The sequence below is a fragment of the Aotus nancymaae genome, unplaced genomic scaffold, assembly GCF_030222135.1.
Source record: "Aotus nancymaae isolate 86718 unplaced genomic scaffold, 86718_ANA_hifiasm-v0.15.2.pri h1tg000016l, whole genome shotgun sequence".
NCBI classification, from domain to species: Eukaryota; Metazoa; Chordata; class Mammalia; order Primates; family Aotidae; genus Aotus; species Aotus nancymaae.
In genome coordinates this window covers 33,309,616-33,330,853 of record NW_026988428.1, presented here as the reverse complement: position 1 = coordinate 33,330,853, position 21,238 = coordinate 33,309,616, and the positions used below count along the sequence as shown (strand labels likewise).

General features: G+C 51.5%; 3 protein-coding genes across 7 annotated transcripts in view; 1 reads left to right on the top strand and 2 right to left on the bottom strand.

Moving 5' to 3' along the window:
* Positions 1-8,944, bottom strand: part of LOC105709463 (plasma membrane ascorbate-dependent reductase CYBRD1) — a 103,901-nt gene extending 94,957 nt beyond the window's left edge. The window contains exons 1-2 of the mRNA XM_064377037.1: positions 8,750-8,944; positions 8,051-8,189 (exon numbers count right to left, since the gene is read on the bottom strand). The gene's annotated coding sequence lies outside the window, so the exon portion shown is untranslated. The remainder of the gene's footprint in view (positions 1-8,050; positions 8,190-8,749) is intronic.
* Positions 8,945-9,008: 64 nt separating this feature from the next.
* Positions 9,009-18,296, top strand: MCRS1 (microspherule protein 1). Of its 2 annotated transcripts, XM_012441367.2 has the most exons (15): positions 9,009-9,096; positions 10,294-10,413; positions 10,919-11,057; positions 11,448-11,586; positions 12,202-12,360; positions 12,509-12,618; positions 13,499-13,607; positions 13,887-14,025; positions 16,324-16,399; positions 16,678-16,706; positions 16,824-16,916; positions 17,103-17,185; positions 17,343-17,430; positions 17,656-17,783; positions 17,897-18,296. In XM_012441367.2, exons 2-15 carry the CDS (start codon positions 10,404-10,406, stop codon positions 17,981-17,983), a joined length of 1,389 nt encoding a protein of 462 aa, XP_012296790.1. In that variant the 5' UTR covers positions 9,009-9,096; positions 10,294-10,403; the 3' UTR covers positions 17,984-18,296. The 2 variants fall into 2 exon arrangements, with proteins under 2 accessions (XP_012296790.1, XP_021521612.1); XM_021665937.2 differs by lacking the exon at positions 10,294-10,413 and having other exon boundaries at positions 9,021-9,096.
* The window catches only part of KCNH3 (potassium voltage-gated channel subfamily H member 3), an 18,969-nt gene continuing 15,995 nt past the window's right edge, over positions 18,265-21,238 (bottom strand). For 2 of the 4 annotated variants that reach the window (XM_012441362.3, XM_012441360.3), the window contains 4 exons: positions 20,636-20,967; positions 20,110-20,216; positions 19,333-19,409; positions 18,265-19,239 (listed from right to left, as the gene is read on the bottom strand). In XM_012441362.3, the coding sequence (XP_012296785.1) occupies positions 18,640-19,239; positions 19,333-19,409; positions 20,110-20,216; positions 20,636-20,967 (1,116 nt within the window). In that variant the 3' untranslated portion in view covers positions 18,265-18,639. Of the gene's footprint in view, positions 19,240-19,332; positions 19,446-20,109; positions 20,217-20,635; positions 20,968-21,238 lie in introns of all 4 variants that reach the window. The other 2 variants (XM_012441361.2, XM_012441359.2) reach the window with 1 other exon arrangement.

Below are 21,238 nucleotides of genomic sequence, written 5' to 3'. Positions count from 1 at the left end.
CCCGAGTAGCTGGGATTACAGGTGCCTGCCAACATGCCTGGCTAATTTTTTGTATTTTCAGTACAGATGGGGTTTCGCCATGTTGGCCAGGCTGGTCTGGAACTTCTGACCTTGAGTGATCCACCTGCCTCAGCCTCCCAAAGTGTTGGGGTTACAGGCATGAGCCACCACGCCCGGCCTATTAAGTTGTCTTGATCAAAAAGCTTATGTATGCGCTAGTGTCCTCTGGATTTTACTATTTTAACTATTGTATTAATATGTGGTACAGCGATTCCCCTCTCATTAACCTTACTTTTCAAAATGTTCTCATGGCTATTCTTTTTGTTGTGTTTTGCTTGTTTTTCATCCTGAGGATGCTACTGAAGCAACATGCTTATCCCTGATGCAAAAATTTCAATATGAATTTATATTCAGGTTGTGTACTCTGTTGGTATTTTTATTAGATTTGTGTTAAATTTATGGATTAATTTATGGAGAGCTGACATCTTTGTAACAGTGAGTCTTTCTACCCAGAAGTAGAATATGCCTTCCCATTTATTCACATTTCCGTTGCTGGCATTTTAGGTTTGGCTCTGTGTCCCCACCCAAATCTCATCTTGAATGGTAATCCTCATAGTCCCCACATCTCCAGCAAGGGACCTGGTGGGAGGTGACTGGATCATGGGGGTAGTTTCCCCATGCTGTTCTTGTAATAGTGACTTCTGTGCGATCTGATGGTTATATAAGTGTTCCTCCTTCACACTTATTTTCTCTCGCCACCTTGTGAAGAAGGTGCCTGCTTCCCATTCACCTTCTGCCATGATTGTAAGTTTCCTGAGGCCTCCCCAGCCATGCAGAACCGTGAGTCAATTAAACGTCTTTCCTTTATAAATTACCCAGTCTCTGGTATTATCTTTTTTTTTTTGAGACAGAGTCTTGCTCTGTCACCCAAGCTGGAGCGCAGTGGTACAATCTTGGCTTACTACAACTTCCGCCTCCCGGGTTCAAGAGATTCTCCTGCCTCAGCCTCTTGAGTAGCTGGGACTACAGGTGCCTGCTACCATACCTGGCTAATTTTTTCTATTTTTAGTAGAGACGGGGTTTCACCATGTTAGCCAGGATGGTCTCAAACTCCTGACCTCATGATCCATCTCCCGAAGTGCTGAGATTACAGGTGTGAGCCACCATGCCTGGCCCTGGTATTAACTTTATAGCAGTATGAGAACAGACTAATGCAGGTACCTAGATCTAGTACATTTATTGTGCTTGGTTTACTGTGTTGTTGCTGTTGTAAACAATACAATGTATTCTCTTATATTCTCAAACAGGCGGTTTTAAAAAATGTACTCATTTGTACCGATTTTCCTAAAGTATCTTATTTGTATTAGAATTTCAGTTGATATCCTTGGATTTTTCAGGTAGGCTATCATTCATAAATATTTTAACTTTTCTAGTTTTTATATCTCATTTCCTTTCTCTTCTTTAATTACGTAGGCCAGTACTTCCAAAGGAGAATTAAATAAAAAGAGTCACAGGGGCCATCCTTGTTACACACATAATTAATGAGAATAATCCAGATTTCTTCAGTAAGCACGATTCTGGCCTTTGGAGCAAAATGTGTTGATTTTATCATGTTATAGAAGCTGGATGTTTCATTCGGTTTTGTCTGTGATTCTCTAACCTGGGGGTTGATATCTCAGAGGGTTTCAGTATGTGTGTGAGACTCTTCCTTTGCAAATGGTTTCTCTTCCCTCACAGAAAAAAACAAAACAAAACAAAACAAAACAAAACAAAACAAAACAAAACAGTATACAGATCTCAAGTAGAGTGTATGCTGACTTAGATTGCATTGCAAATCCCAAGGTAACTTAGTAATGGTCAACAGCTTTATTCGATTTGACTCCCTAGGAAGATAAAATACTTGAGCCAACAACAGCAAGATCCTGTGTCCTCTGGATCCCAGGAGGTAACAGCCCTAGCTAAGACAGCAACTAGTCTTGCTCTAGTGGACAAGAGTGGGGAGGGGCTGTGTTATCAAAGTCTGGGTCCTAGAGACAGACCACCTGGCAGGAGGCAATCAGACCCAAGCCCTAAGAGCAGTAACAACAGCTAACATTTTTTGAACACTTGCTATGTACTACCTGCTTGTTTCAGGTAAGTGATTTATTCCTTGTAACCATCCTATGAAGTGGAGACTATAATTTCCCCACAGATGATGAAACTGAGGCACAGTAATGTAACTTGCTTAAGGTCATAAACTGGTAGGTGATAGAGGCAATTTCAAACCAGTTTGACTCTAGAGCCTATGTTCTTTTTGATTGTTTAGTTCTATGTACTCACAGAGCCTATATTTTTGGAGGGTTTTGTTTTTGGTTTTGTTTTTTTTGAGATGGAGTCTCACTCTGTCGCCCAGGCTGGAGTGCAGTGGTACGATCTTGGCTCGCTGCAACCTCCACCTCCCGGGTTCAAGCAATTCTCTGCCTCAGCCTCCTGAGTATTAAAGGCACTCGCCAGGATGCCCAGCTAATTTTTATATTTTTAGTAGAGATGGGGTTTCACTATCTTGGCCAGGCTGGTCTTGAACTCCTGACCTTGTGATCCACCCACGCTGGCCTCCCAAAGTGCTGGGATTACAGGCATGAGCCACTGCTCCTGGTCTTTTTTTTTTTTTTTTGAGACAGGGTCTCACTCTGTCACCCAGGCTGGAGTGCAGTGGTGTGACCATGATTCACTGCAGCCTTGACCTCCCTGGGCTAAAGCAGTCCTCCTACCTCAGCCTCCCGAATAGCTGGAACCACAGGTGCCCACCACCATGCCCAGCTAATTTTTGTATTTTTAGCAGAGACAGGGTTTTACCACATTACCCAGGCTGGTCTCGAACTCCTAAACTCAAGTGATCTGCCCATCTTGGGCTCCCAAAGGGCTAGGATTACAGGCATGAGCTCCCAGGCCTGGTCAGAGCCTAGGTTCTTAACCACTGTGTTCTAATCCCCCATAAGACAGAGCCTGGGGCCCTGAGGAAAGATCCAGGAGAAACCATGAACGTGGCCTCCATTGTAAGCAACAACTACCCCAGGGAAAGAGTGACTGACTGTGAAAGACTACTCTAGAGCAGGGGTCCCCAACCTGTACTGGTCCATGGCGTGTTAGGAACTGGGCCGCACAGCAAGAGATGGCAGCAGGCAAGTGACCGTTACCACCTGAGCTCCGCCTCCTGTCAGATCAGTGATGGCATTAGATTCTCATAGGAGAATCTATTGTAAACTGCACGTGCAAGGGATCTAGGCTGCATGCTCCTTATGAGGATGTAATGCCTGATGATCTGAGGTGAAACAGTTTCATCCTGAAACCATGTTCCCGAACCCCCGATCTGTGGAAAAAATTATCTTCCACAAAACCAGTCCCTGTTTCCAAAATGCTTGGGGACCACTGTTCTAGAGTCAGGAAGAGTTAACTGGAAGCTGGATGATGGGTGCCATTGCTAGCTTTTCTTTTTATCCACATTCTTCTTTTGGTTTATTTGCTGGCCCCTCTTCCTCTGCCTTGCCCTAAATGTTGGCATGCCCCATGCAGTGGTCTTGAGCCCTCCTCATTCTCTTATCTACACTCTCTCCGTAAGCATCCCCATCCAGATCTTCCTGATGATAACTCCCCAGTGAATATCTGCAGTCCAGGCCTCTTCCCTGACCCAACTAATGTGCCCACTCTCTACAGCACCACCGAGATGCTTTACAGGCACCTCAAACTTAACATGTCTAAAACAGAACTTTTTGTTTCAGCCCCTGTACAAACCTGCTCCTTATACAGACTTCTCCTCTGCAGTCAATTTACGCAAGACACTTATTCAATAAATATTTATTAAGCACCTGCTATAGCAGTGAACAAAACAGACAAAAACCCTGCCTTCCTAAAGCTTACATTCTACTGCTGGAAAACCTGTAACAAACAGAAAAAATAACTAAATTACATCATACATTAGAAGATAATAAGGGCTAAGGAGAAACCCAGGAAGACATACAGTGTGCAAGGGAAGAGGACTGAAATTTTTAAAAGAGCAAGTAAGAAGAGCAAGAGATGAAGTCAGAGAGGCAACAGGGGCTGGGCTGTGAGCTTTTATCCTGAGGAAGATGGGGGACTTTGAACAGAACCAGGATGTGAGTAGATTGCCAATCTAATAGGAATACCCCAGCTGCTGTGAATAAACTAAAGAGGGGCAGTAAGAATGAAAGCAGGGAGACCCCTTAGGGAACTCTTGTTATAGTCCAGGTAAAAGATAATGGATAATGGGGAGTTGGACTAGGAGACTGTGGAAAATTGATAAGGTAGGGTCAGATTCTGGATATATTTTGAAGGGGTTGTATTTCTACCATCCACCCGGGTTCTTAGGCCAAAAATCTCAGTCTCATCCTTGATCCTTCCCTTTCCCTCATATCCCATATCTAACCCATCAGCAAGTCCTTGTGGTTCTATTTCCAAAATGTGCCAAAGTCACAGTTCCTGTCCATCTTTACCACCCCCACATGTCAGCTAAACCACCTCAGTTTCCGTCTCACCTGGATCACTGCAATACCCTCTTACCTGATCTCACTGCTTCCTTTTTTGCCACCTGGAATCTACTCTTCACAAGCAGCCAGAAGGATCATTTTTAAGCTTAAATCATATCATAGGATGCCCCTGCTTGTGATCCTTTAAGAGCTTTGCAATGAACTAAGAATACAGGCCAAAATCCATACTGAGAACTACACAGGCTGGCATGGGCTGCCCTCTGATGACTTCTCTGTTCTCAACTCTTTTCCTCTTTCTCATGATCACCCTGCTACAGCCACACAAGACTCCTTCCTGTTCCTCAAACACCAAACTCCTTCCTGCTTTGGAGCCAGAGCTTTCCCCTCTGATGGGGTCAGTGTACCCCAGCTTGTTGCATGACTGGTCGCCTATCAACCATCAAATATCAGCTCAATCATCACCTCTTCATAGAAGACCATCCTGCGAATTTTCATCTAGTGCAGATGGTATACTATATATACTAACTATAGCTAGTACAGTCCACCACACTGTGTACACAGAAAGCTCACGATCTTGAGCAGGAAGCTGCCCTTTAGAAATCCCTGTATCCATACTACAAGGATGTCCAGGTCTCTTTTTATCCAATAGTAGGGAGGACTGAGGACCAGAGAGGAAGTCTGAGTCTCCAGACACCAAACAGGAGATGATGGTGACCACCACCTTTCCCTCATGACGTCTTATGGGAGGGAATTACCTCAGGCAGCTGGGAGCCAAGAGTTTTCCTTTCTCCTCTCTCACTCAAGAAGTTATGGCTCAGTGCAGTGGCTTACACCCATAATCCAGCACTTCGGTAGGCCGAGGCGGTGGATCATTTGAGGCCAGGAGTTCGAGACAAGCCTGGCCAACATGGCGAAACCCCATCTCTACTAAAAATACAAAAATTAGCCGGGTGTGATGGCAGGCACCTTTAATCCCAGCTACTTGTGAGGCTGAGGCAGGAGAATCACGTGAATCCAGGAGGTGGAGGTTACAGAGAGCCAAGATTGTGCCACTGTACTCCAGCCTGGGTGACAGAGCGAGACTCTGCCTCAAAATCAATCATGCTCTCCTCCTGCCGCCCAAGATGCCGAAAGGAACGAAGGTCAAGGGAAAGAAGGTGGCTCCAGCCCCTGCTGTCGTGAAGAAGCAAGAGGCCAGTAAAGTGGTGAATCCCGTTTGAGAAAAGGCCTAAGAATTTTGGCATTGGACAGGACATCCAGCCCAAAAGAGACTTCATCCACTTTGTGAAATGGCCCCACTATATCAGGTTGCAGCAGCAGAGAGCCATCCTCTATAAAGTGCTTCCTGTGATTAACCAGTTCACCCAGGCCCTGGACCACCAAATAGCTACTCAGCTGCTTAAGCTGGCCCACAAGTACAGACCAAAGACAAAGCAAGAGAAGAAGCAGAGGCTGTTGGCCCAGGCCAAGAAGAAAGTGGCTGGCAAAGGGGACGTCCTCACTAAGAGACCTCCTGTCCTTTGAGCAGGAGTTAACACCGTCACCACCTTGGTGGAGAACAAGAAAGCTCAGCTGGTGGTGACTGCCCATGACACGGATCCCATTGAGCTGGTTGTCTTCTTGCCTGCCCTGTGCAAAATGGGAGTCCCTTACTGCATTATCAAGGGGAAGGCAAAACTGGGACGTCTAGTCCACAGGAAGACCTGCACCACTGTTGCCTTCACACAGGTTAACTCGGAAGACAAAGGTGCTTTGGCTAAGCTGGTGGAAGCTAACAGGACCAATTACAACAAGATACGAAAAGATCCACCATTACTGTGGTGGCAATGTCCTGGGTCCCAAGTCTGTGGCTTGCATCGCCAAGCTTGAAAAGGCAAAGGCTAAAGAACTTGCCACTAAAACTGGGTTAAATGTACACTGTTGAGTTTTCTGTACATAAAAACAATTAAAATAATACAAAAAAATCAATCAATCAATAAAAAGAAGTTGTGTAGCACCTTTTTTTTCCCCCATTGTAAAATATGGCTGGGCATGGTGGCTCACTCCTGTAATCCCAGCACTTTGGGAGGCTGAGGTGGGTGGATCATTTGAGATCAGGAGTTTGTGACCAGCCTGGCCAACATGGTGAAACCCTGTCTCTACAAAAAACACAAAAATTAGCCAAGTATGGTGGTGCACGCCTGCAATCCTAGCTACATGCGAGGCTTAGGCAGGAGAATCGCTTGAACCTGGGAGGTGCAGGTTGCAGTGAGCCGGTATCACACCATTGCACTCCAGCTTCAGTGAGAGAGGAAGGCTCTGTCTCAAAAAAAAAAAAGGGCTCACGCCTGTAATCCCAGCACTTTGGGAGGCCAAGGCGGGTGGATCACAAGGTCAGGAGTTCGAGACCAGCCTGCCCAAGATGGTAAAAACCCGTCTTTACTAAAATTACAAAAATTACAAAAATTAGCTGGGCATGGTGGCGCGTGCCTGTAATCCCAGCTACTCAGGAAGCTGAGTCAGGAGACCCAGGAGGCGGAGGTTGCAGTGAGCCGAGATCACGCCACTGCACTCTAGCCTGGGCGACAGCGAAAAACTCTTTGTCTCAAAAAAAAAAAAGTGCCATGCATAGAAAAATTGGAAAATTAGAGAAAAAACTACTACCCCCACCACTTGGGCATAAAATATGTTAACATTCTGGTGCATTTCCTTCAACTGTCTTTTCTTCTATATGTTTTTAAGAGTTATGAATTCATATATATTTAATACTAATAACAATACTATTAATGTTCTACGTAATCACTTTTTATACAATTATTTCATTGGTTTTCTGATATTTTCACAAATTTACATAATATATTTAATCAAGTGCCTGTTAAAAAATAAAACTCACAATCTTTCATGGGAGTTAAAATAAGTACGTACTCATTAAACAACTCCACAGATCAGTAAATGAGGTGGGCACACTTGAAGCAGAGGGCTATCGTACACCGTCAGGGCCAGAAGGGCCAGTCTCTCATTTAACACTTGAATTCCCTGGCAATGTCCATGTGATGTGTGCTTGACACCTCTGCTGGACAGCTTTGGAACTGAATCTAATTCTGAGCTGAAGTGTGTTTCTGTAATATAGCTGCTACACTTTAGTGCCTCATAAAGGAAGCATAAAACAAACAAAATTCCTCTTTTAGAGAACAGTCCTAGTCTTCCCGGGCATCTCTTACAGCCTGAAATTCCCAATTTTTCCGACAGGCCCGTTCTCCCATCCCAAGATTCCCTCCAAGGCACTCTCCTCTGAAGGTGCTTCCACTGGTTTTCTCTCTTACCTTCTGGTGACCACAAGTGGCCCCAGCAGTCCAGGTGGGGTCGGGCTGACGGGATGCATTGGCACGGTTGGGGGTGGGGGCTACAGCAAGAAATGGGGAGTAGCGAGAGATGGGTTCCCAGGAAAGAGGCATCTGAGATGAGGGCTGAGGCAGCTTGGTCATCTCACCAGCCTCCTCTGCAGGGCTCTTGGCAGCTGGCAAAAATTCTGGGGAAACATGAAATCTGGCACTACCTCCCATCCCCTAAGTCTCCCAATTCCTCACCTTCTTCTTCTCACTGGAGGAGGGTTCACTCCCCGAACAGCGCCCTGGTTCCACGCCACTGGCCCCCTTTGCCCGGGTAGAGGACTTTGCCAGGCTGCTCTCCACCAGCTCATCATCGAACTTCTTCCTCTTGATGAACCTGTAAAGGGTGCTGCCTAGTGAACACTCCTTACCCCACCCTGGTGCCCATTCACACACACCCAGCCCCCAAAACACAGCACATGCCCAGTAGGGTGGTAACTGCTCCAGCCTGCTTTCACTTTACACCACAGCCTGGCTCAGCAGCCATAGAACTGCTACACTCCAGCCCTCTGAGATCACACCACAAAGACTTCATGTCAGAGACCTAAGATCTGCCTCCCCTGCGCCAGAAAGATTTAGCAGTGACAGGAAAAGCACAAGGCTCTGCCAATACTAAGGTCCCAGAGGGGCTCAGGCAACCATCCCCAACAGAGGTGGAGGCATGTGGCACTTAACGCTCCTTTTCGCAGGGTCTTTTCCTTCTTAGCAAAGCGGCCCACGATCCTCCATCCGCTCCTCAGAGAGCCTCCCTGCCCTTTCTGTCCGCCACATCTCCCTGGCTACACTACCTCCCCATCTAGTGCCTAACAGGTGGGCCTGACAGAATAGTTTCTCAAAAGGCGCTGGAAGAGTCAAACAATGCATAATTCGTGCTGTGCAACCCTCAGACTCCCATACCTCGTGGGAATTCGGAAGTCGAAATCCAGTCCGCGGATAAGTCTCGCCTTTCCCTTTTCTCGCCACCCCTTCGATCCGGGTTACCTCTCCGGTGCCTATATTCCCTAACGTTTCCCTATATGCTGTCCCAACTAGGAAAATCTTTTACTTTCCGCTATTAGTAAAATATCTACACCTTCGGGATTATGGCCACGCCCCCTTCACGCACGTTACCAAGACGAACCGGAAGAAATTGCCAGCCCCTGGTTCGTAACCCGGAAGTAGACGTACCTCACGGAAGCCGGCTTTGGCCCTGCGGCTGCTACCGTCGCCGCGGAGAAGTTGTTGGAGCTGGCAGTCTAGGAATGGTGAGACTTCGCGGTTCGCCTCTGAGGGTTCTTAGAGGAGTTGGGGGTGAAATGGAGTTTTCCAGAGTGCCGCCGGGTACACCCCCCCCAGGTTTGGGGCCCCGCCCCAGTGGCGCCCCGAAAAGCTGCGCATGCGTGGGCCGGACAGGGTTAGACTCTGGCTCGAGGTGTTAACGCATGCGCAAAGTCAAGGAGCGTGTGCGGTGAGAATGGGCTTGCGAGTTGACCCCCACCTCCCCAGCCACGAGCCTGTGGGTCTCAAACCAAGGCTACTTGGTGCTCTGCTTTGAGTTGCAGAGGTGACTTCATCACTGCTCCTACCCCGAGTTATTGAGACAGACCTGGACTGATTCCCCCACCTTGGGTGTGCACTCAGGGGAGAACGAGGGGCGGAGGGCCAAGGAAGGAAGGGGGCACAGACCCTACCTCAGTTTGCCGGCAAGCTCGGGCCCCTTCGCCTTCTCCTCAGATATCAAGATTCCCAGCCGTAGCCTATGGAGCGGAGAGCGACAGGCTCACCTGGGGAGCCTGTTAGCGCAGGCCTAGAACATTGCGCTAAGAGCCACCCTGGTTAGAAGGAGCCGGGACCCATGAGAGGAGCGCCCCGAGAAAATCCAATACCTGGGTTCTCCAGGGGTTGTGTAGGCACAGGGTAGTTGATAATCACGCAGTTCCCAAACAGTGGTTTTTGGTTTCCACGAGATGGTATGTCATGGAAATACCACGAACTAAATCTTCAGTAAAAACCGCAAGTAAAAAATCAACAACAACAACAACAAAACCAACAAGATGGACTGGTTGGAGTTTTGGCTCCCTTTCCTTTTCCCTGCCTTGGCCTGGGAGGGGAAGGCTGGTGCGCTGCTGAGCTGAGTGGGCAGCTGAAGTAAAGAGTGGGCTAAGGAATCCCTTGTCTCTTACTAGTTTACAGTCAAGGCCCTTAACCTAGGAGATACCAGTAGAATTAGAGGGTTTGCACACTTTTCTGGAGTCCATAGCTTTTATCGTACTCTCAAAGGTGCCAGTGACATTCACAAGAGTGATGTATATAAGGCTAATATTGGCAGAGGAGGGTCTTATGCCTCTTTCCTCTCCTTGTGTCTTGGCTTATGGGACCCTGAGGGACCTCAGCCAGTATAAGGAAGTGAGGCTGGCCAGTTGGAAATCTGAGCCTCAGGGAGTCTCATTTCTCCTTTGCAGAATCTCCTCTCAGCCTTTAAGCTCACCTGGTCAGAATTCTTGGATGAACCTGTGGGACCCTTCCTCCTAGCCCTGTGGTTTGGAACCAGTGGCTTTGGGACAGTAAGAGGATGGACAAAGGTAGTATGAGGCTGGGACAGCTCCCCAAATGCCCGAGTGCCAAGCGTCTGCTGATTCCACCCTGTGCCTGGCATGTGTGTCTTTCGGTCCTGGCTAGGCCTTACCACCTCCCCCTGGGCCAGCACCACCCATGTACCTGTCGGCAGAGCCACAATTGACTGACTTGCTGTTGAGCTGCTGCTCTTTGGCATGGCTGCATTTTGATGGCAGAGGGAGCAGTTATGCCCAGAGCCCAGTGTGTCGGCATCACCAGTCTGACCTGAGCACCATGTGCTGCACGACATGACACGTGGCACCGGGGGAACTGCCCAGCGTGGAAGGTCTGGGCCAGGTCTGAGTCCAGATGGGATCTGGATGGCCAAGGAACTCTACCTTAAAACCTCAAATGTCAAAGAGGCAGGGGAGGGCCCAAGAGGGCTGGCAGGGGAAGGGGGCTGGGAGGGGTCCCATCTGCAGAGGCTCTAGGCTCTTGGGAGGCCCAAATCCACCATTTCTCTCTTTCCAGATTCTCAGGGGCTGCTAGATTCATCCCTGATGGCATCAGGCACTGCCAGCCGCTCAGAGGATGAGGAGTCACTGGCAGGGCAGAAGCGAGCCTCCTCCCAGGCCTTGGGCACCATCCCTAAACGGAGAAGCTCCTCCAGGTAGTAAGGATTCGAAGGGCGAGGAACTGGGAGAGGATAGAAGGTCTGTGGCGTTAAGTGCCACATGCCTCCACCTCTGTTGGGGATGGTTGCCTGAGCCCCTCTGGGACCTTAGTATTGGCAGAGCCTTGTGCTTTTCCTGTCACTGCTAAATCTTTCTGGCGCAGGGGAGGCAGATCTTAGGTCTCTGACATGAAGTCTTTGTGGTGTGATCTCAGAGGGCTGGAGTGTAGCAGTTCTATGGCTGCTGAGCCAGGCTGTGGTGTAAAGTGAAAGCAGGCTGGAGCAGTTACCACCCTACTGGGCATGTGCTGTGTTTTGGGGGCTGGGTGTGTGTGAATGGGCACCAGGGTGGGGTAAGGAGTGTTCACTAGGCAGCACCCTTTACAGGTTCATCAAGAGGAAGAAGTTCGATGATGAGCTGGTGGAGAGCAGCCTGGCAAAGTCCTCTACCCGGGCAAAGGGGGCCAGTGGCGTGGAACCAGGGCGCTGTTCGGGGAGTGAACCCTCCTCCAGTGAGAAGAAGAAGGTGAGGAATTGGGAGACTTAGGGGATGGGAGGTAGTGCCAGATTTCATGTTTCCCCAGAATTTTTGCCAGCTGCCAAGAGCCCTGCAGAGGAGGCTGGTGAGATGACCAAGCTGCCTCAGCCCTCATCTCAGATGCCTCTTTCCTGGGAACCCATCTCTCGCTACTCCCCATTTCTTGCTGTAGCCCCCACCCCCAACCGTGCCAATGCATCCTGTATCACATTCCGTGTGGGAGGCATGGAGCATACATCTATTCTGGGAGCAGACAGCCTGTTCCCAGCATTGCAGAGTGTAAAAATAACTCCCAGGTGGCATTGCTGTGGCCCTAGACACTGCACCAGCAAGAGTGATTTCCCAGTATCCTCTCCACCCACCTTTCACTCTGGGGTTAGGGGGACCACCAGCAAAGAGAAGACCCCATGTCGTCAAGGACTATGTGGAAGTAACTTGGTGGGATGGGGGTGGGTATCAGAAAACTGAGCTCCTTTCCTGTGCTTCATGTTGTGGGCTGGGGCTGGGGCTGCCGCTGCCACAGAGTATGTGAAACTCTAGTCATGAAGCCCCAGCTGACTGGATGCTGGCTTTGAGCTTGGTTTATTCCTGTCTTCTGCCCAGGTATCCAAAGCCCCCAGCACTCCTGTGCCACCCAGCCCAGCCCCAGCCCCTGGACTCACCAAGCGTGTGAAGAAGAGTAAACAGCCACTTCAGGTGACCAAGGATCTGGGCCGCTGGAAGCCTGCAGATGACCTCCTGCTCATCAATGCTGTGCTGCAGGTAGTGCCTCCCACCAAAGGCTTAGTGTCCCCCTTTTCCCGCAGCCTCCAGTTCCCAGCCCCAACACTAGCCCAATAGGGCCCCATGGGTGGCAACGAAGGGTTCTTCCCAGCTCCAAGGCTGGAGCAAACCCTCTGGGGCCTTGCAGACCAACGACCTGACATCTGTACATCTGGGCGTGAAGTTCAGCTGCCGCTTCACCCTTCGGGAAGTCCAGGAGCGCTGGTACGCTCTGCTCTACGATCCTGTCATCTCCAAGTGAGTGGTAGCTGGTTCCAGCAGTGGGGAGGTACTAGGGACACCAGAATCTGGGTCCTGGAGCAGAGGGAACTGTAGCAAGGTCCCAGGAGGGGTGTGGGAGGCAGGACTCCTGGAGGCTCCTTGGGGTGATACTGAGCCCTGAGAGGCTTCAAAGAGAGGTATCTTCATGCCTCCAGGCAAGGGAGTCTGAAGGCAGAGGGAGGAGCATGGGCGAGAATACTAAAATGAGTGCCAGGAGCTCACTGTGTGCATTGTGGCTTTGGGTGGGTCACCTCCTAGCCTTTCCACACTGACCTCCTACAGTTTCTTCCTCCTAACAAGGGGGAGTTGAATAGAAGAATGTCAAGCCCCCTTCTAGCTCCAGTAGCCAGGCTTCCAAATAAACTCATGTACACATGCAACACACACTTCTTCCTCCTCAGCCACTTAGTTTAATGTCTTCAGAGCTTGGTTGGATGCTAAACACCCATCTTCTCCACAGACCCTGGCACCACTTAAGTTGTAGCCACAGTTTTGATATACCAGGAAATGGGCTGGGCTCAGCTTGGAAAGAGGAGGTGGTAGGCAGTGGCTAGAGGGTGGCAGCTTTGGCCAAGTAAGGAGGAAGGAGTTGGAGGGAGCAGCAGCTGGTCCGAGGCTCTGCCTCAGGACTGGGTCTGCTGGGGGACATAGGAGCCTCTGTTTTCTGAGTTGGCTGTTCATTCACTTGACAGACCTGCAGAGCCACAGGTCATCTGCTAAACCTGAGGCCCTTCCTAATGAGCGCCTGGCCTCTAGGTTCTGGATGTCAAAGGCCTGCAGGTTCAGGGGAAATAGAAACCGCAGATTGCTTGACACCCTTCCTTCAGCCCTCCCCTCTGTCTCTTCCCCTGTCCAGGTTGGCCTGTCAGGCCATGAGGCAGCTGCACCCAGAGGCTATTGCAGCCATCCAGAGCAAAGCCCTTTTCAGCAAGGCTGAGGAGCAGCTGCTGAGCAAAGTGGGATCGGTAAGGCTGAGGGCTGGGAAGGGTGGAGGATCAGGGCACAGGGAGAGCTGGACCACCTAGAAAACCACTGATGTGGGGAGCTTCCCACCCACTGTCTGGATGTGTGCACATCTGCAGGGGCCTTTGTGACAGGGGCCTCAGGAGGAGCCAAGCCTGACTCCCTGGGTGACTATCTTGCTTCTTCCAGCTCCTCAGGGGTGCTGGGGTAAAAGGTAGAGATAGTAAAGCAGAGACGTGTGAAAAAGCCCAGATGCCTAGAGAATGTTTCTTGCCCTCCAGACCAGCCAGCCCACCTTGGAGACCTTCCAGGACCTGCTACACAGACACCCTGATGCCTTCTACTTGGCCCGTACCGCCAAGGCCCTGCAGGCCCACTGGCAGCTCATGAAGCAGTATTACCTGCTGGAGGACCAGACAGGTAACACCGCAGGAGCTGGCAGAACGGGGGTGTGTGCACGTGCATGTGTGTGTGTGTTTCAAGTACTGTGGACACAGCTGCTTTCAAGTGCCCTGTAAGAAATTCCTCAGTGACCTGCAGTGTCTTGTTCACCTCACTTTGCAACAAAAACTACTCCTTTCCAGAGGGAGAGAAAGTGGCTGGAAGTGTCTTCAGCATCATGGTAAGAGTAGCCAACGTTGCCTGGAATCTTGGGCAAAAAGTCCAGATAGTGGAGTTATCTATGACTTCTTGTCTTTTGTTTTTTATGATATATTTATCCTTACATAAGTAACACATTAATATATTTCTTATGGATAACATTCAAACATGAGCAAAATAAGAAAGTCCACTTCCCTGCCACCCTTTGCTTTGTTTTCCACTCTAGAGGTAATAGCGACTTTTTCTGAGCTTTTCTGCCCTTTGCCTCTCTCTGTTCTTCCTTCTGTCTTCCTTCTTCCTTTTCTGTTCCCACTAGGCCATCAGTGCTGTCATGCTGCCCTCAGGCCATTCATAAATCCCCACTGGGACTTCACACCTAGTCCATCTGTCTCTCCCTTTCCCCAAGGGCCACACTGCTCCCTGCTTCCTCTTTCCTCACCAGCAGAGCACTCACTCTCCTGGTTTCAGGAGTAGGAAAGCAGTGTGATGAAATTGGAGGAACTCCCCAGTGAGGTCTGTGATTCGGGTTCTGATTTCCATAGTACAAGTGCATGCTCACTTTCTAAAAGTACTGCCCATTGCTTTCTACATAGTTTTTCACACAGTTCGAACATGAAGCTTCGGTAATACCCATCACCTTACTACCAGGGGTCCTGCAGCTTCTGCTTAGAAAAAGTATTCCTGCAGGAGCATTTTAGGAAATCTCATTAGAGGGTGGCCCCATCTTCCATTCCTAAGGGCCTCTGGTTTTAGTGACCCAGGGAGCAGTCCTCTTTATTCCTGCAGCTTCCAGAATTCTGCCTCTTCCTCAGACTCAGTTATCACAGAATTCCCATAGAGAGAACAGATACTGATTGGATAACTTATTTTTGCTGCTAAAGCTAGCTTCTTTGTCACTATTTTGAAAGTTATTTTATATAAATTTATTTGTTAACTAAAAGGCTTCTCATGAAAGTTTTATTTATTCAAGTTTTTATATATAAGGATTTGATTTCTCCTTTGCCCTTTAGAGCAGGAGCCCCTAGGAACAGGGCAGTACACATTGCCTAGCTGTCAAGTCAGCTGAACATGGGATTGGTGGAACTCAGGCAGCTCTGGTGGGGAGGGACTTGTTGGGGGTGACGGACCCAATTCCCCCCCAAAACAGTCTCACCTCGGGGAGGAAGAGGAGCATCTGTGCCCCCTACACACTCCCCCTCACTTCCTCAGTTGATAGTTGCATGGCTACTAGCTGCTACAGAGCGCACCCTACAGTCCTAGGAATGGCTGGCTGAAAGGCAGAGGTTTTCAGATTTGAGGGGCCTTAATCCTTTTATTTTATTTTATTTTTAAGAGACAGGGTCTTGCTGTGTTGCCCAGCTGGACTTGAATTCTGGGCTCAAGAGATCCTCTTGCCTCAGGCTCTGAGTAGCTCTGTGGGCACACACCACTGTGCCCAACTCCCTTTCACATTTTGGCCAGAAAAACGGAAAGACTTTCATGAGACAGTATTTATCCTGAGCACATCTGATGGGTTCTGATGCTCATCATCCTATCCATGACCCATTAGCACGTCATGACCCCAGATCAAGAGACATTGGCTTAAGGTGGGGCAGCACCTCATCAGCATATATGTTCTCCGTGGAACCTGGCTGGCATGTGCCTCCCAGCCCCTCGCAGCATAGCAGTAAGTGCTGGAGAGCATATGATGTGATGGAAGGAGAGGTTGAGATTTCAAATCAAGAGAACAGGATCTGAATCCTGGCTCCGTCCCAAACTAGGGTCACATAGTTTAACCCTGCTCCTGTGTCTGTTTCCTCACTTGTAAAATGGAGCTAATGGTAGTGCCTCCCCTGCTTAGTTCAAGGCTGTGTAATCAAGCTGTTTGCACACCGAGAAGCCCATACAAAAGGTCAATTTTAATTTCCTTCCCTTTCTAGAGCCACCTGTACCCTCAGCTAAGTCTAAAGATGTTTTGTGCCCCATGAGAGCCCAGTCTAATCTGGTATGGGTGCCCTCACTGGGGCTGGGCTCTCCACCGGGTGTAGTCGCAGTTGGCCCACTTGGCTCAGGGGTCCCTCAGCAGCATGGGCTTCAGCAGGATCCTTGGTGCTCACACTGCCTCTGTCCTTTGTTCAGTGCAGCCACTGCCCAAAGGGGACCAAGTGCTGAACTTCTCTGATGCAGAGGACCTGATTGATGACAATAAGCTCAAGTGAGTGGCTGGGGACACAGGAACGGGTGGAGAGAGCTGAGTCACTCCTGTTGGGTAGAACGCCCCAGGCTGCCCAGCCCCAGCCCTCGGGTTCCCATCATACCTATTGGTGTTTGGCCAATAGGCATGAAACATTCTCTAGGCATCTGGGCTGCTTGGAGGTATACTGGGGCATACCTCCAGGCCGCTTGGCTAAAGGGACTCGGGATGCCCTAATGAGCCAAGTAGCAGGCAAGCTAAAAGTGGACCTAAATTTTCCTTCTCTTCTTGCCCCTCAGGGACATGCGAGATGAGGTCCTGGAACATGGTAAGTGTGGCCTGATGGGGCAGTGAGGGGATGGAAGCTCCTACCAGAATCAAGAGGACCAGTACAAGGTGCTGGTGGCCTCAGAGCACCCCTCCTTACCACCCCACCTCACCCCAGAGCTGATGGTGGCTGACCGGCGCCAGAAGCGAGAGATTCGGCAGCTGGAACAGGAACTGCATAAGTGGCAGGTGCTAGTGGACAGCATCACAGGTGAGGAGGACAGGGGACCAGAAGGCTCACTCTTCAACATCCTTCGCCCCAGCCTGTGCCCCTGTTGCTCCCTGGCTGCGACTCCTTTCCAGGCCCCGACTCCCTTCCCTTATAAACCTTGCCCTGGTTCCCTGCCTTCCATTCTGGCCTCAAGGGTAGGCTCTTCCAAATCCCCTTTTTCCCCAGGCATGAGCTCTCCGGACTTTGACAACCAGACACTGGCAGTGCTGCGGGGCCGGATGGTGCGGTACCTGATGCGCTCGAGAGAGGTGAGGCAGGCCCTCCCCATCCCCACCCTTCCTAGGCGTGCTTCCTCTGCCACTGCCTTTCTCTGTGTTGTCCTTACATTCTCATCTTTCTCTGGCCTGCATAGACCTACTCCCCCCATTCTTCAGGTCCCAGCCCTCACCTGCCCCATTTCCCCAGATCACCCTGGGCAGAGCAACCAAGGATAACCAGATTGATGTGGACCTGTCTCTGGAGGGTCCTGCCTGGAAGATCTCCCGGAAACAAGGTATCCCCCACCCCCTGCTTTAGCAAGAAGCAGTATGAGGATGTCCCTCCTAGCCCCTCGCTGTCCTTTCTAGCCCTGGGGCTTGGTGTCCATGGGGACCCTCATGGCCCACCTGGGGCAGGGGTTCCTTGGTGTCCACAGGAAGCAGAGTTGGTCCATGGAGGCTCCTGACTTGATCTGGCCTCTCCCCATCCCATCATCTTTTTTTTCTTTCTGCTTCCACAGGTGTCATCAAGCTGAAGAACAATGGTGATTTCTTCATTGCCAATGAGGGTCGACGGCCCATCTACATCGATGGACGGCCGGTGCTGTGTGGCTCCAAATGGCGCCTCAGCAACAACTCTGTGGTGGAGGTGAGCCAGGGAGGAGGCGGGAAGGCCAGAATGAGACCTGGGCATGGTGAGCCAGTATACCAGCCTGGCCCTGGTCCCACCTCTGTCTTAAGCCACCTTTGTCTCCCACCCAGATCGCCAGCCTGCGATTCGTCTTCCTTATCAACCAGGACCTCATTGCCCTCATCAGGGCCGAGGCTGCCAAGATCACACCACAGTGAGGAGTGGTGGCAGGACCCCTGGGCCCTCTCTGGCCTGTTTCCCCTGCCACTCCAGCCCCCTTGAGCTGGGAACTCAGGCTCCTGGAAAAACCTGCCCAGAGTGGGCAGTGTGAGGCTCAGCTGCAGGCCCGCTGATTTGAGCCTTTGAGGGAGGATAGGGCTGGCCTTTGTGAATTCAGCAGAGGCTGAGACCCTCCCCCTCTTCCTGTCTCTAAAAACAACCCTACCCCCATTGCCACCTTCACTCCTGTGTCTCCAGCTGATTAGCTTCAGACTCTTTGTTTTTCTTTTGTAAATAAAAGCACCAGGTTCCAAAGTAGTTTATTTTTTTTTAATATATAAAAAACTGGGGACAGGTAGAGGCAGGGGCACATGCAGGGGATGGCAAAGCCCTTCCTTGTCCTCAGGCCTCTGCCCCCAGCCTGCAGAGGGAGACTGGAAGGTCAGAGGAGCAGGCTGAGGAGGGGTCTGGCCCAAGGCTCCAGCCCACCCTCTGAAAGTCAGGAGCCAGGCCCTCCTTCCCTTCCAGGCTCCCTGCCCTGAGCCAGCGGGCAGCATGGAGTCCGTGGGGCGGCTGTCACCCTTCCTTCACTCTGAGGTTGGGCCGAACAGCAGATGGCAGCACACCTGGCAACGCTGAGTTCTAGGGCTGGCACTCAGACCCCTGTGCCTTCTTCCTGGGTCCATTGGACTGTGCCAGAGCCGTGACAGCCAATAAGCACCATCTCCAGGCTGTGGGGGTCCCAAGGCAAGGCCAGGCCCCCTGACCCTGGTGGGGGCTCTCCAGTGCTGGTAGCCTCAGCCTGGCTCACAGGCTCTGGGGGCCCAGTTCTACCCCCTTCCTCAGAAGGAGGAGGGGAGGCAGGGGTGCTGGGCTCAGAGCAGAGGTCTCCTGAGGCAGGGGGCTCTGAGTCTGAGGTGGAGGTCCAGAAAGCTGTGGCTCGGGGCCAGGGGGAGCTCTGAGATGCTGGGGGACCCCAGGGCCAGGGTGCCATGAGGGGAGGAGGCCCCGGATGAGGGTGGGGCCAAGTCCCACTCAAGACAGAGCCAGTTGGGGGCTGCAGGCAGTAGGAGGATGCCCCAGTGTCCACACACAGAGGCTGCAGAAGCCCAGAGGTGCTGGCTGGGCATGGCCCTTCTCCCGATGACCGAGGGCACGGGCCCTCCCTGTGGGGTGCCAGGACAAGTTGCACAGCCTGGCGAAGTGACTGCAGTCCTTCCCGCATCTGCAGCACTTGCTCGGACAGCTCCGTCACCTTCGGGGAGGGAGGAGGCGAGGTCAGAATGGAGTCAGCTGTGGAGTGCCTGCCCCTGGCCCCCCGTTCGCCTCCACCTTGCCCCTCACCCACCGCCTGCCGAAGCTTGTCCAATGTGTCTGTATTCCTTGCCTCGCTGGGCCCATGGGGGACAGTGAGCAGGCCGCTCTCTGTGGGCAGTAGTAGGATGGGGTTATCAGCCAGGGCTAGTAAGAGGAGACAGGCAGTGTGGGGTCCAGGCCCCTGCCCCAGTTAGACCACATTGACCTGGGAGGACCTGACTCCACGGATCATCTCTTCTGGCCTTGCCAGAGGTGCTGGATCTTGCCCAAACTTCCAGGGGCAGGGAAAACTGCCCAGCAGCCCTCAAGCCACACTGCCTAGCGCTCTCCTCCTCCTCAAAAAGTTTTTCTTTACGTCTCTCCCTTGCTCTGTCCTCCAGGCAAGTGGACATTCCTGGGAGCTCATTACCTTGTCCACTTCCCTGGCCTGGAGCCACTTTCACCCCTGGTTCCTCAGCCCTTTATCCCCCAGTTAGCCAGACATTGTGCTAAGGCTTTCAGTTACATTATATAGCACAAACAACCCATTTTAGAGACAGGAAGCTGGGGCCAGAGAAGCCAAATTCACACTGCTAGAAAGCTGACAGAGCAAGGATATAAACCCAGCTCCTGGCTGCGTCAAAATTAAAGTGCTGGTCTTCACTACCAAACTCCCCTGCCTGCATGGCACAGAAGAGTGGTGGGGTGAGATGGCCTCCAGGCAATCTGCAAGTTTCTCTCTAACAGTGAAGGCTCAGAGGCCAACAGTGCTTGAGGTTAAGGCAAAGGGGCTGCCCCACCAACCTAGCCCATCCCAGGGCTCTGGTACCTGCTCCAGGGGAGGGGCTGCTGCTACACTCCGGGCCAGACTGGCCCACACGGAAAGAGAACTTGGGCTGGTCAGAGCCACAGCCGTCTTCAATGCCATCTACTACCCTGTGAACCCAGGCACCAGGACAACAAATCAGTGGACAGGCAGCCACTGTGGGGTCACATGGGACAGGATGCCCCAGTGTCCACACACACAGGCTGCAGGAGCGCGGAACTGACCAGGAAGCCAGGAGAAACCTACATGGGTCCCTTCCCCTAGGAGCTTGTGGTTTAGCTGGGGGCCAAGGTTGAGCAGCATGAGATGCCAAGAGTTGAGAGCATCATGCGCCATGTACCACACAGTGGAGTGGGGCAACAGGAGAAAGGAGGAGCCACAGAAGTCTTCCTGGAGGAGGCAGGCTTGGCCCACATAGGCTGGCGGGAGTTAAGACAGCTCTAGAAGGGTACCTAGGGCGGGTTGCACCTGCCCAGGGCCTCAGGCTCATCACCACCATCTCTGCCATGGGGGCCTAGGGCCTGCTTACCTGGGGCTTAGATCCGGGGGCACATTCCATGGCATGGGGGGCAGCCGTAGCCCCTCTAGGGCCCGTGGGGGAGCAGAGGGGCCAGCCTCAGCCTTCAAAGCCCCTGCCCTGCCTGACCTCCCTCTGCCACCTAGACGAGGCCGGGGTGCTGTTCGATGTGGGGATAGCAGCTTGGCAGCCGATGATGAGGAGGTGCAGCCAGGAGACAGCAGGGGGCTAGAGGGCTCATCAGCTGGGGCTGGGGAGACTGTGGGGCCCTGCTCCCCATCTGTCTCCTTCTCCTCCAGCGTGGACATAAGGGTGTTGTCACCGCTCAGGGAGCTGGTGTCCACCTAGGGAGAGTAGGGGATAGGAAATTGGCATATATGGCCACTACTGTGTCCCACTCATCTCCCTTAACAAGACTTCATCTCCCCTGGAAGGGATGAGCTGTCTGCCACCCTGCAGAAGAGGCCCAGTCAGGAGGGGTGACCTGCTTTTCTGCTGCTACCACAAAGCCACCAAGCCCTGGAGGTGTTAACTACCTCTCAAAATTCTAGCCACATACGGACACACCGCCCCTCTACCAGGTCCCTCAGCCTAACTAAACTATCCAAGAGAATA

Bases quoted from the DNA above. Each gene is read 5' to 3' on its own strand.
- MCRS1 (XM_012441367.2), top strand. The intron at 14,026-16,323 runs GTAACACCGCAG...TCCTTTGTTCAG, and splicing joins CCTGCTGGAGGACCAGACAG to TGCAGCCACTGCCCAAAGGG. The intron at 17,431-17,655 runs GTATCCCCCACC...CTGCTTCCACAG, and splicing joins GAAGATCTCCCGGAAACAAG to GTGTCATCAAGCTGAAGAAC.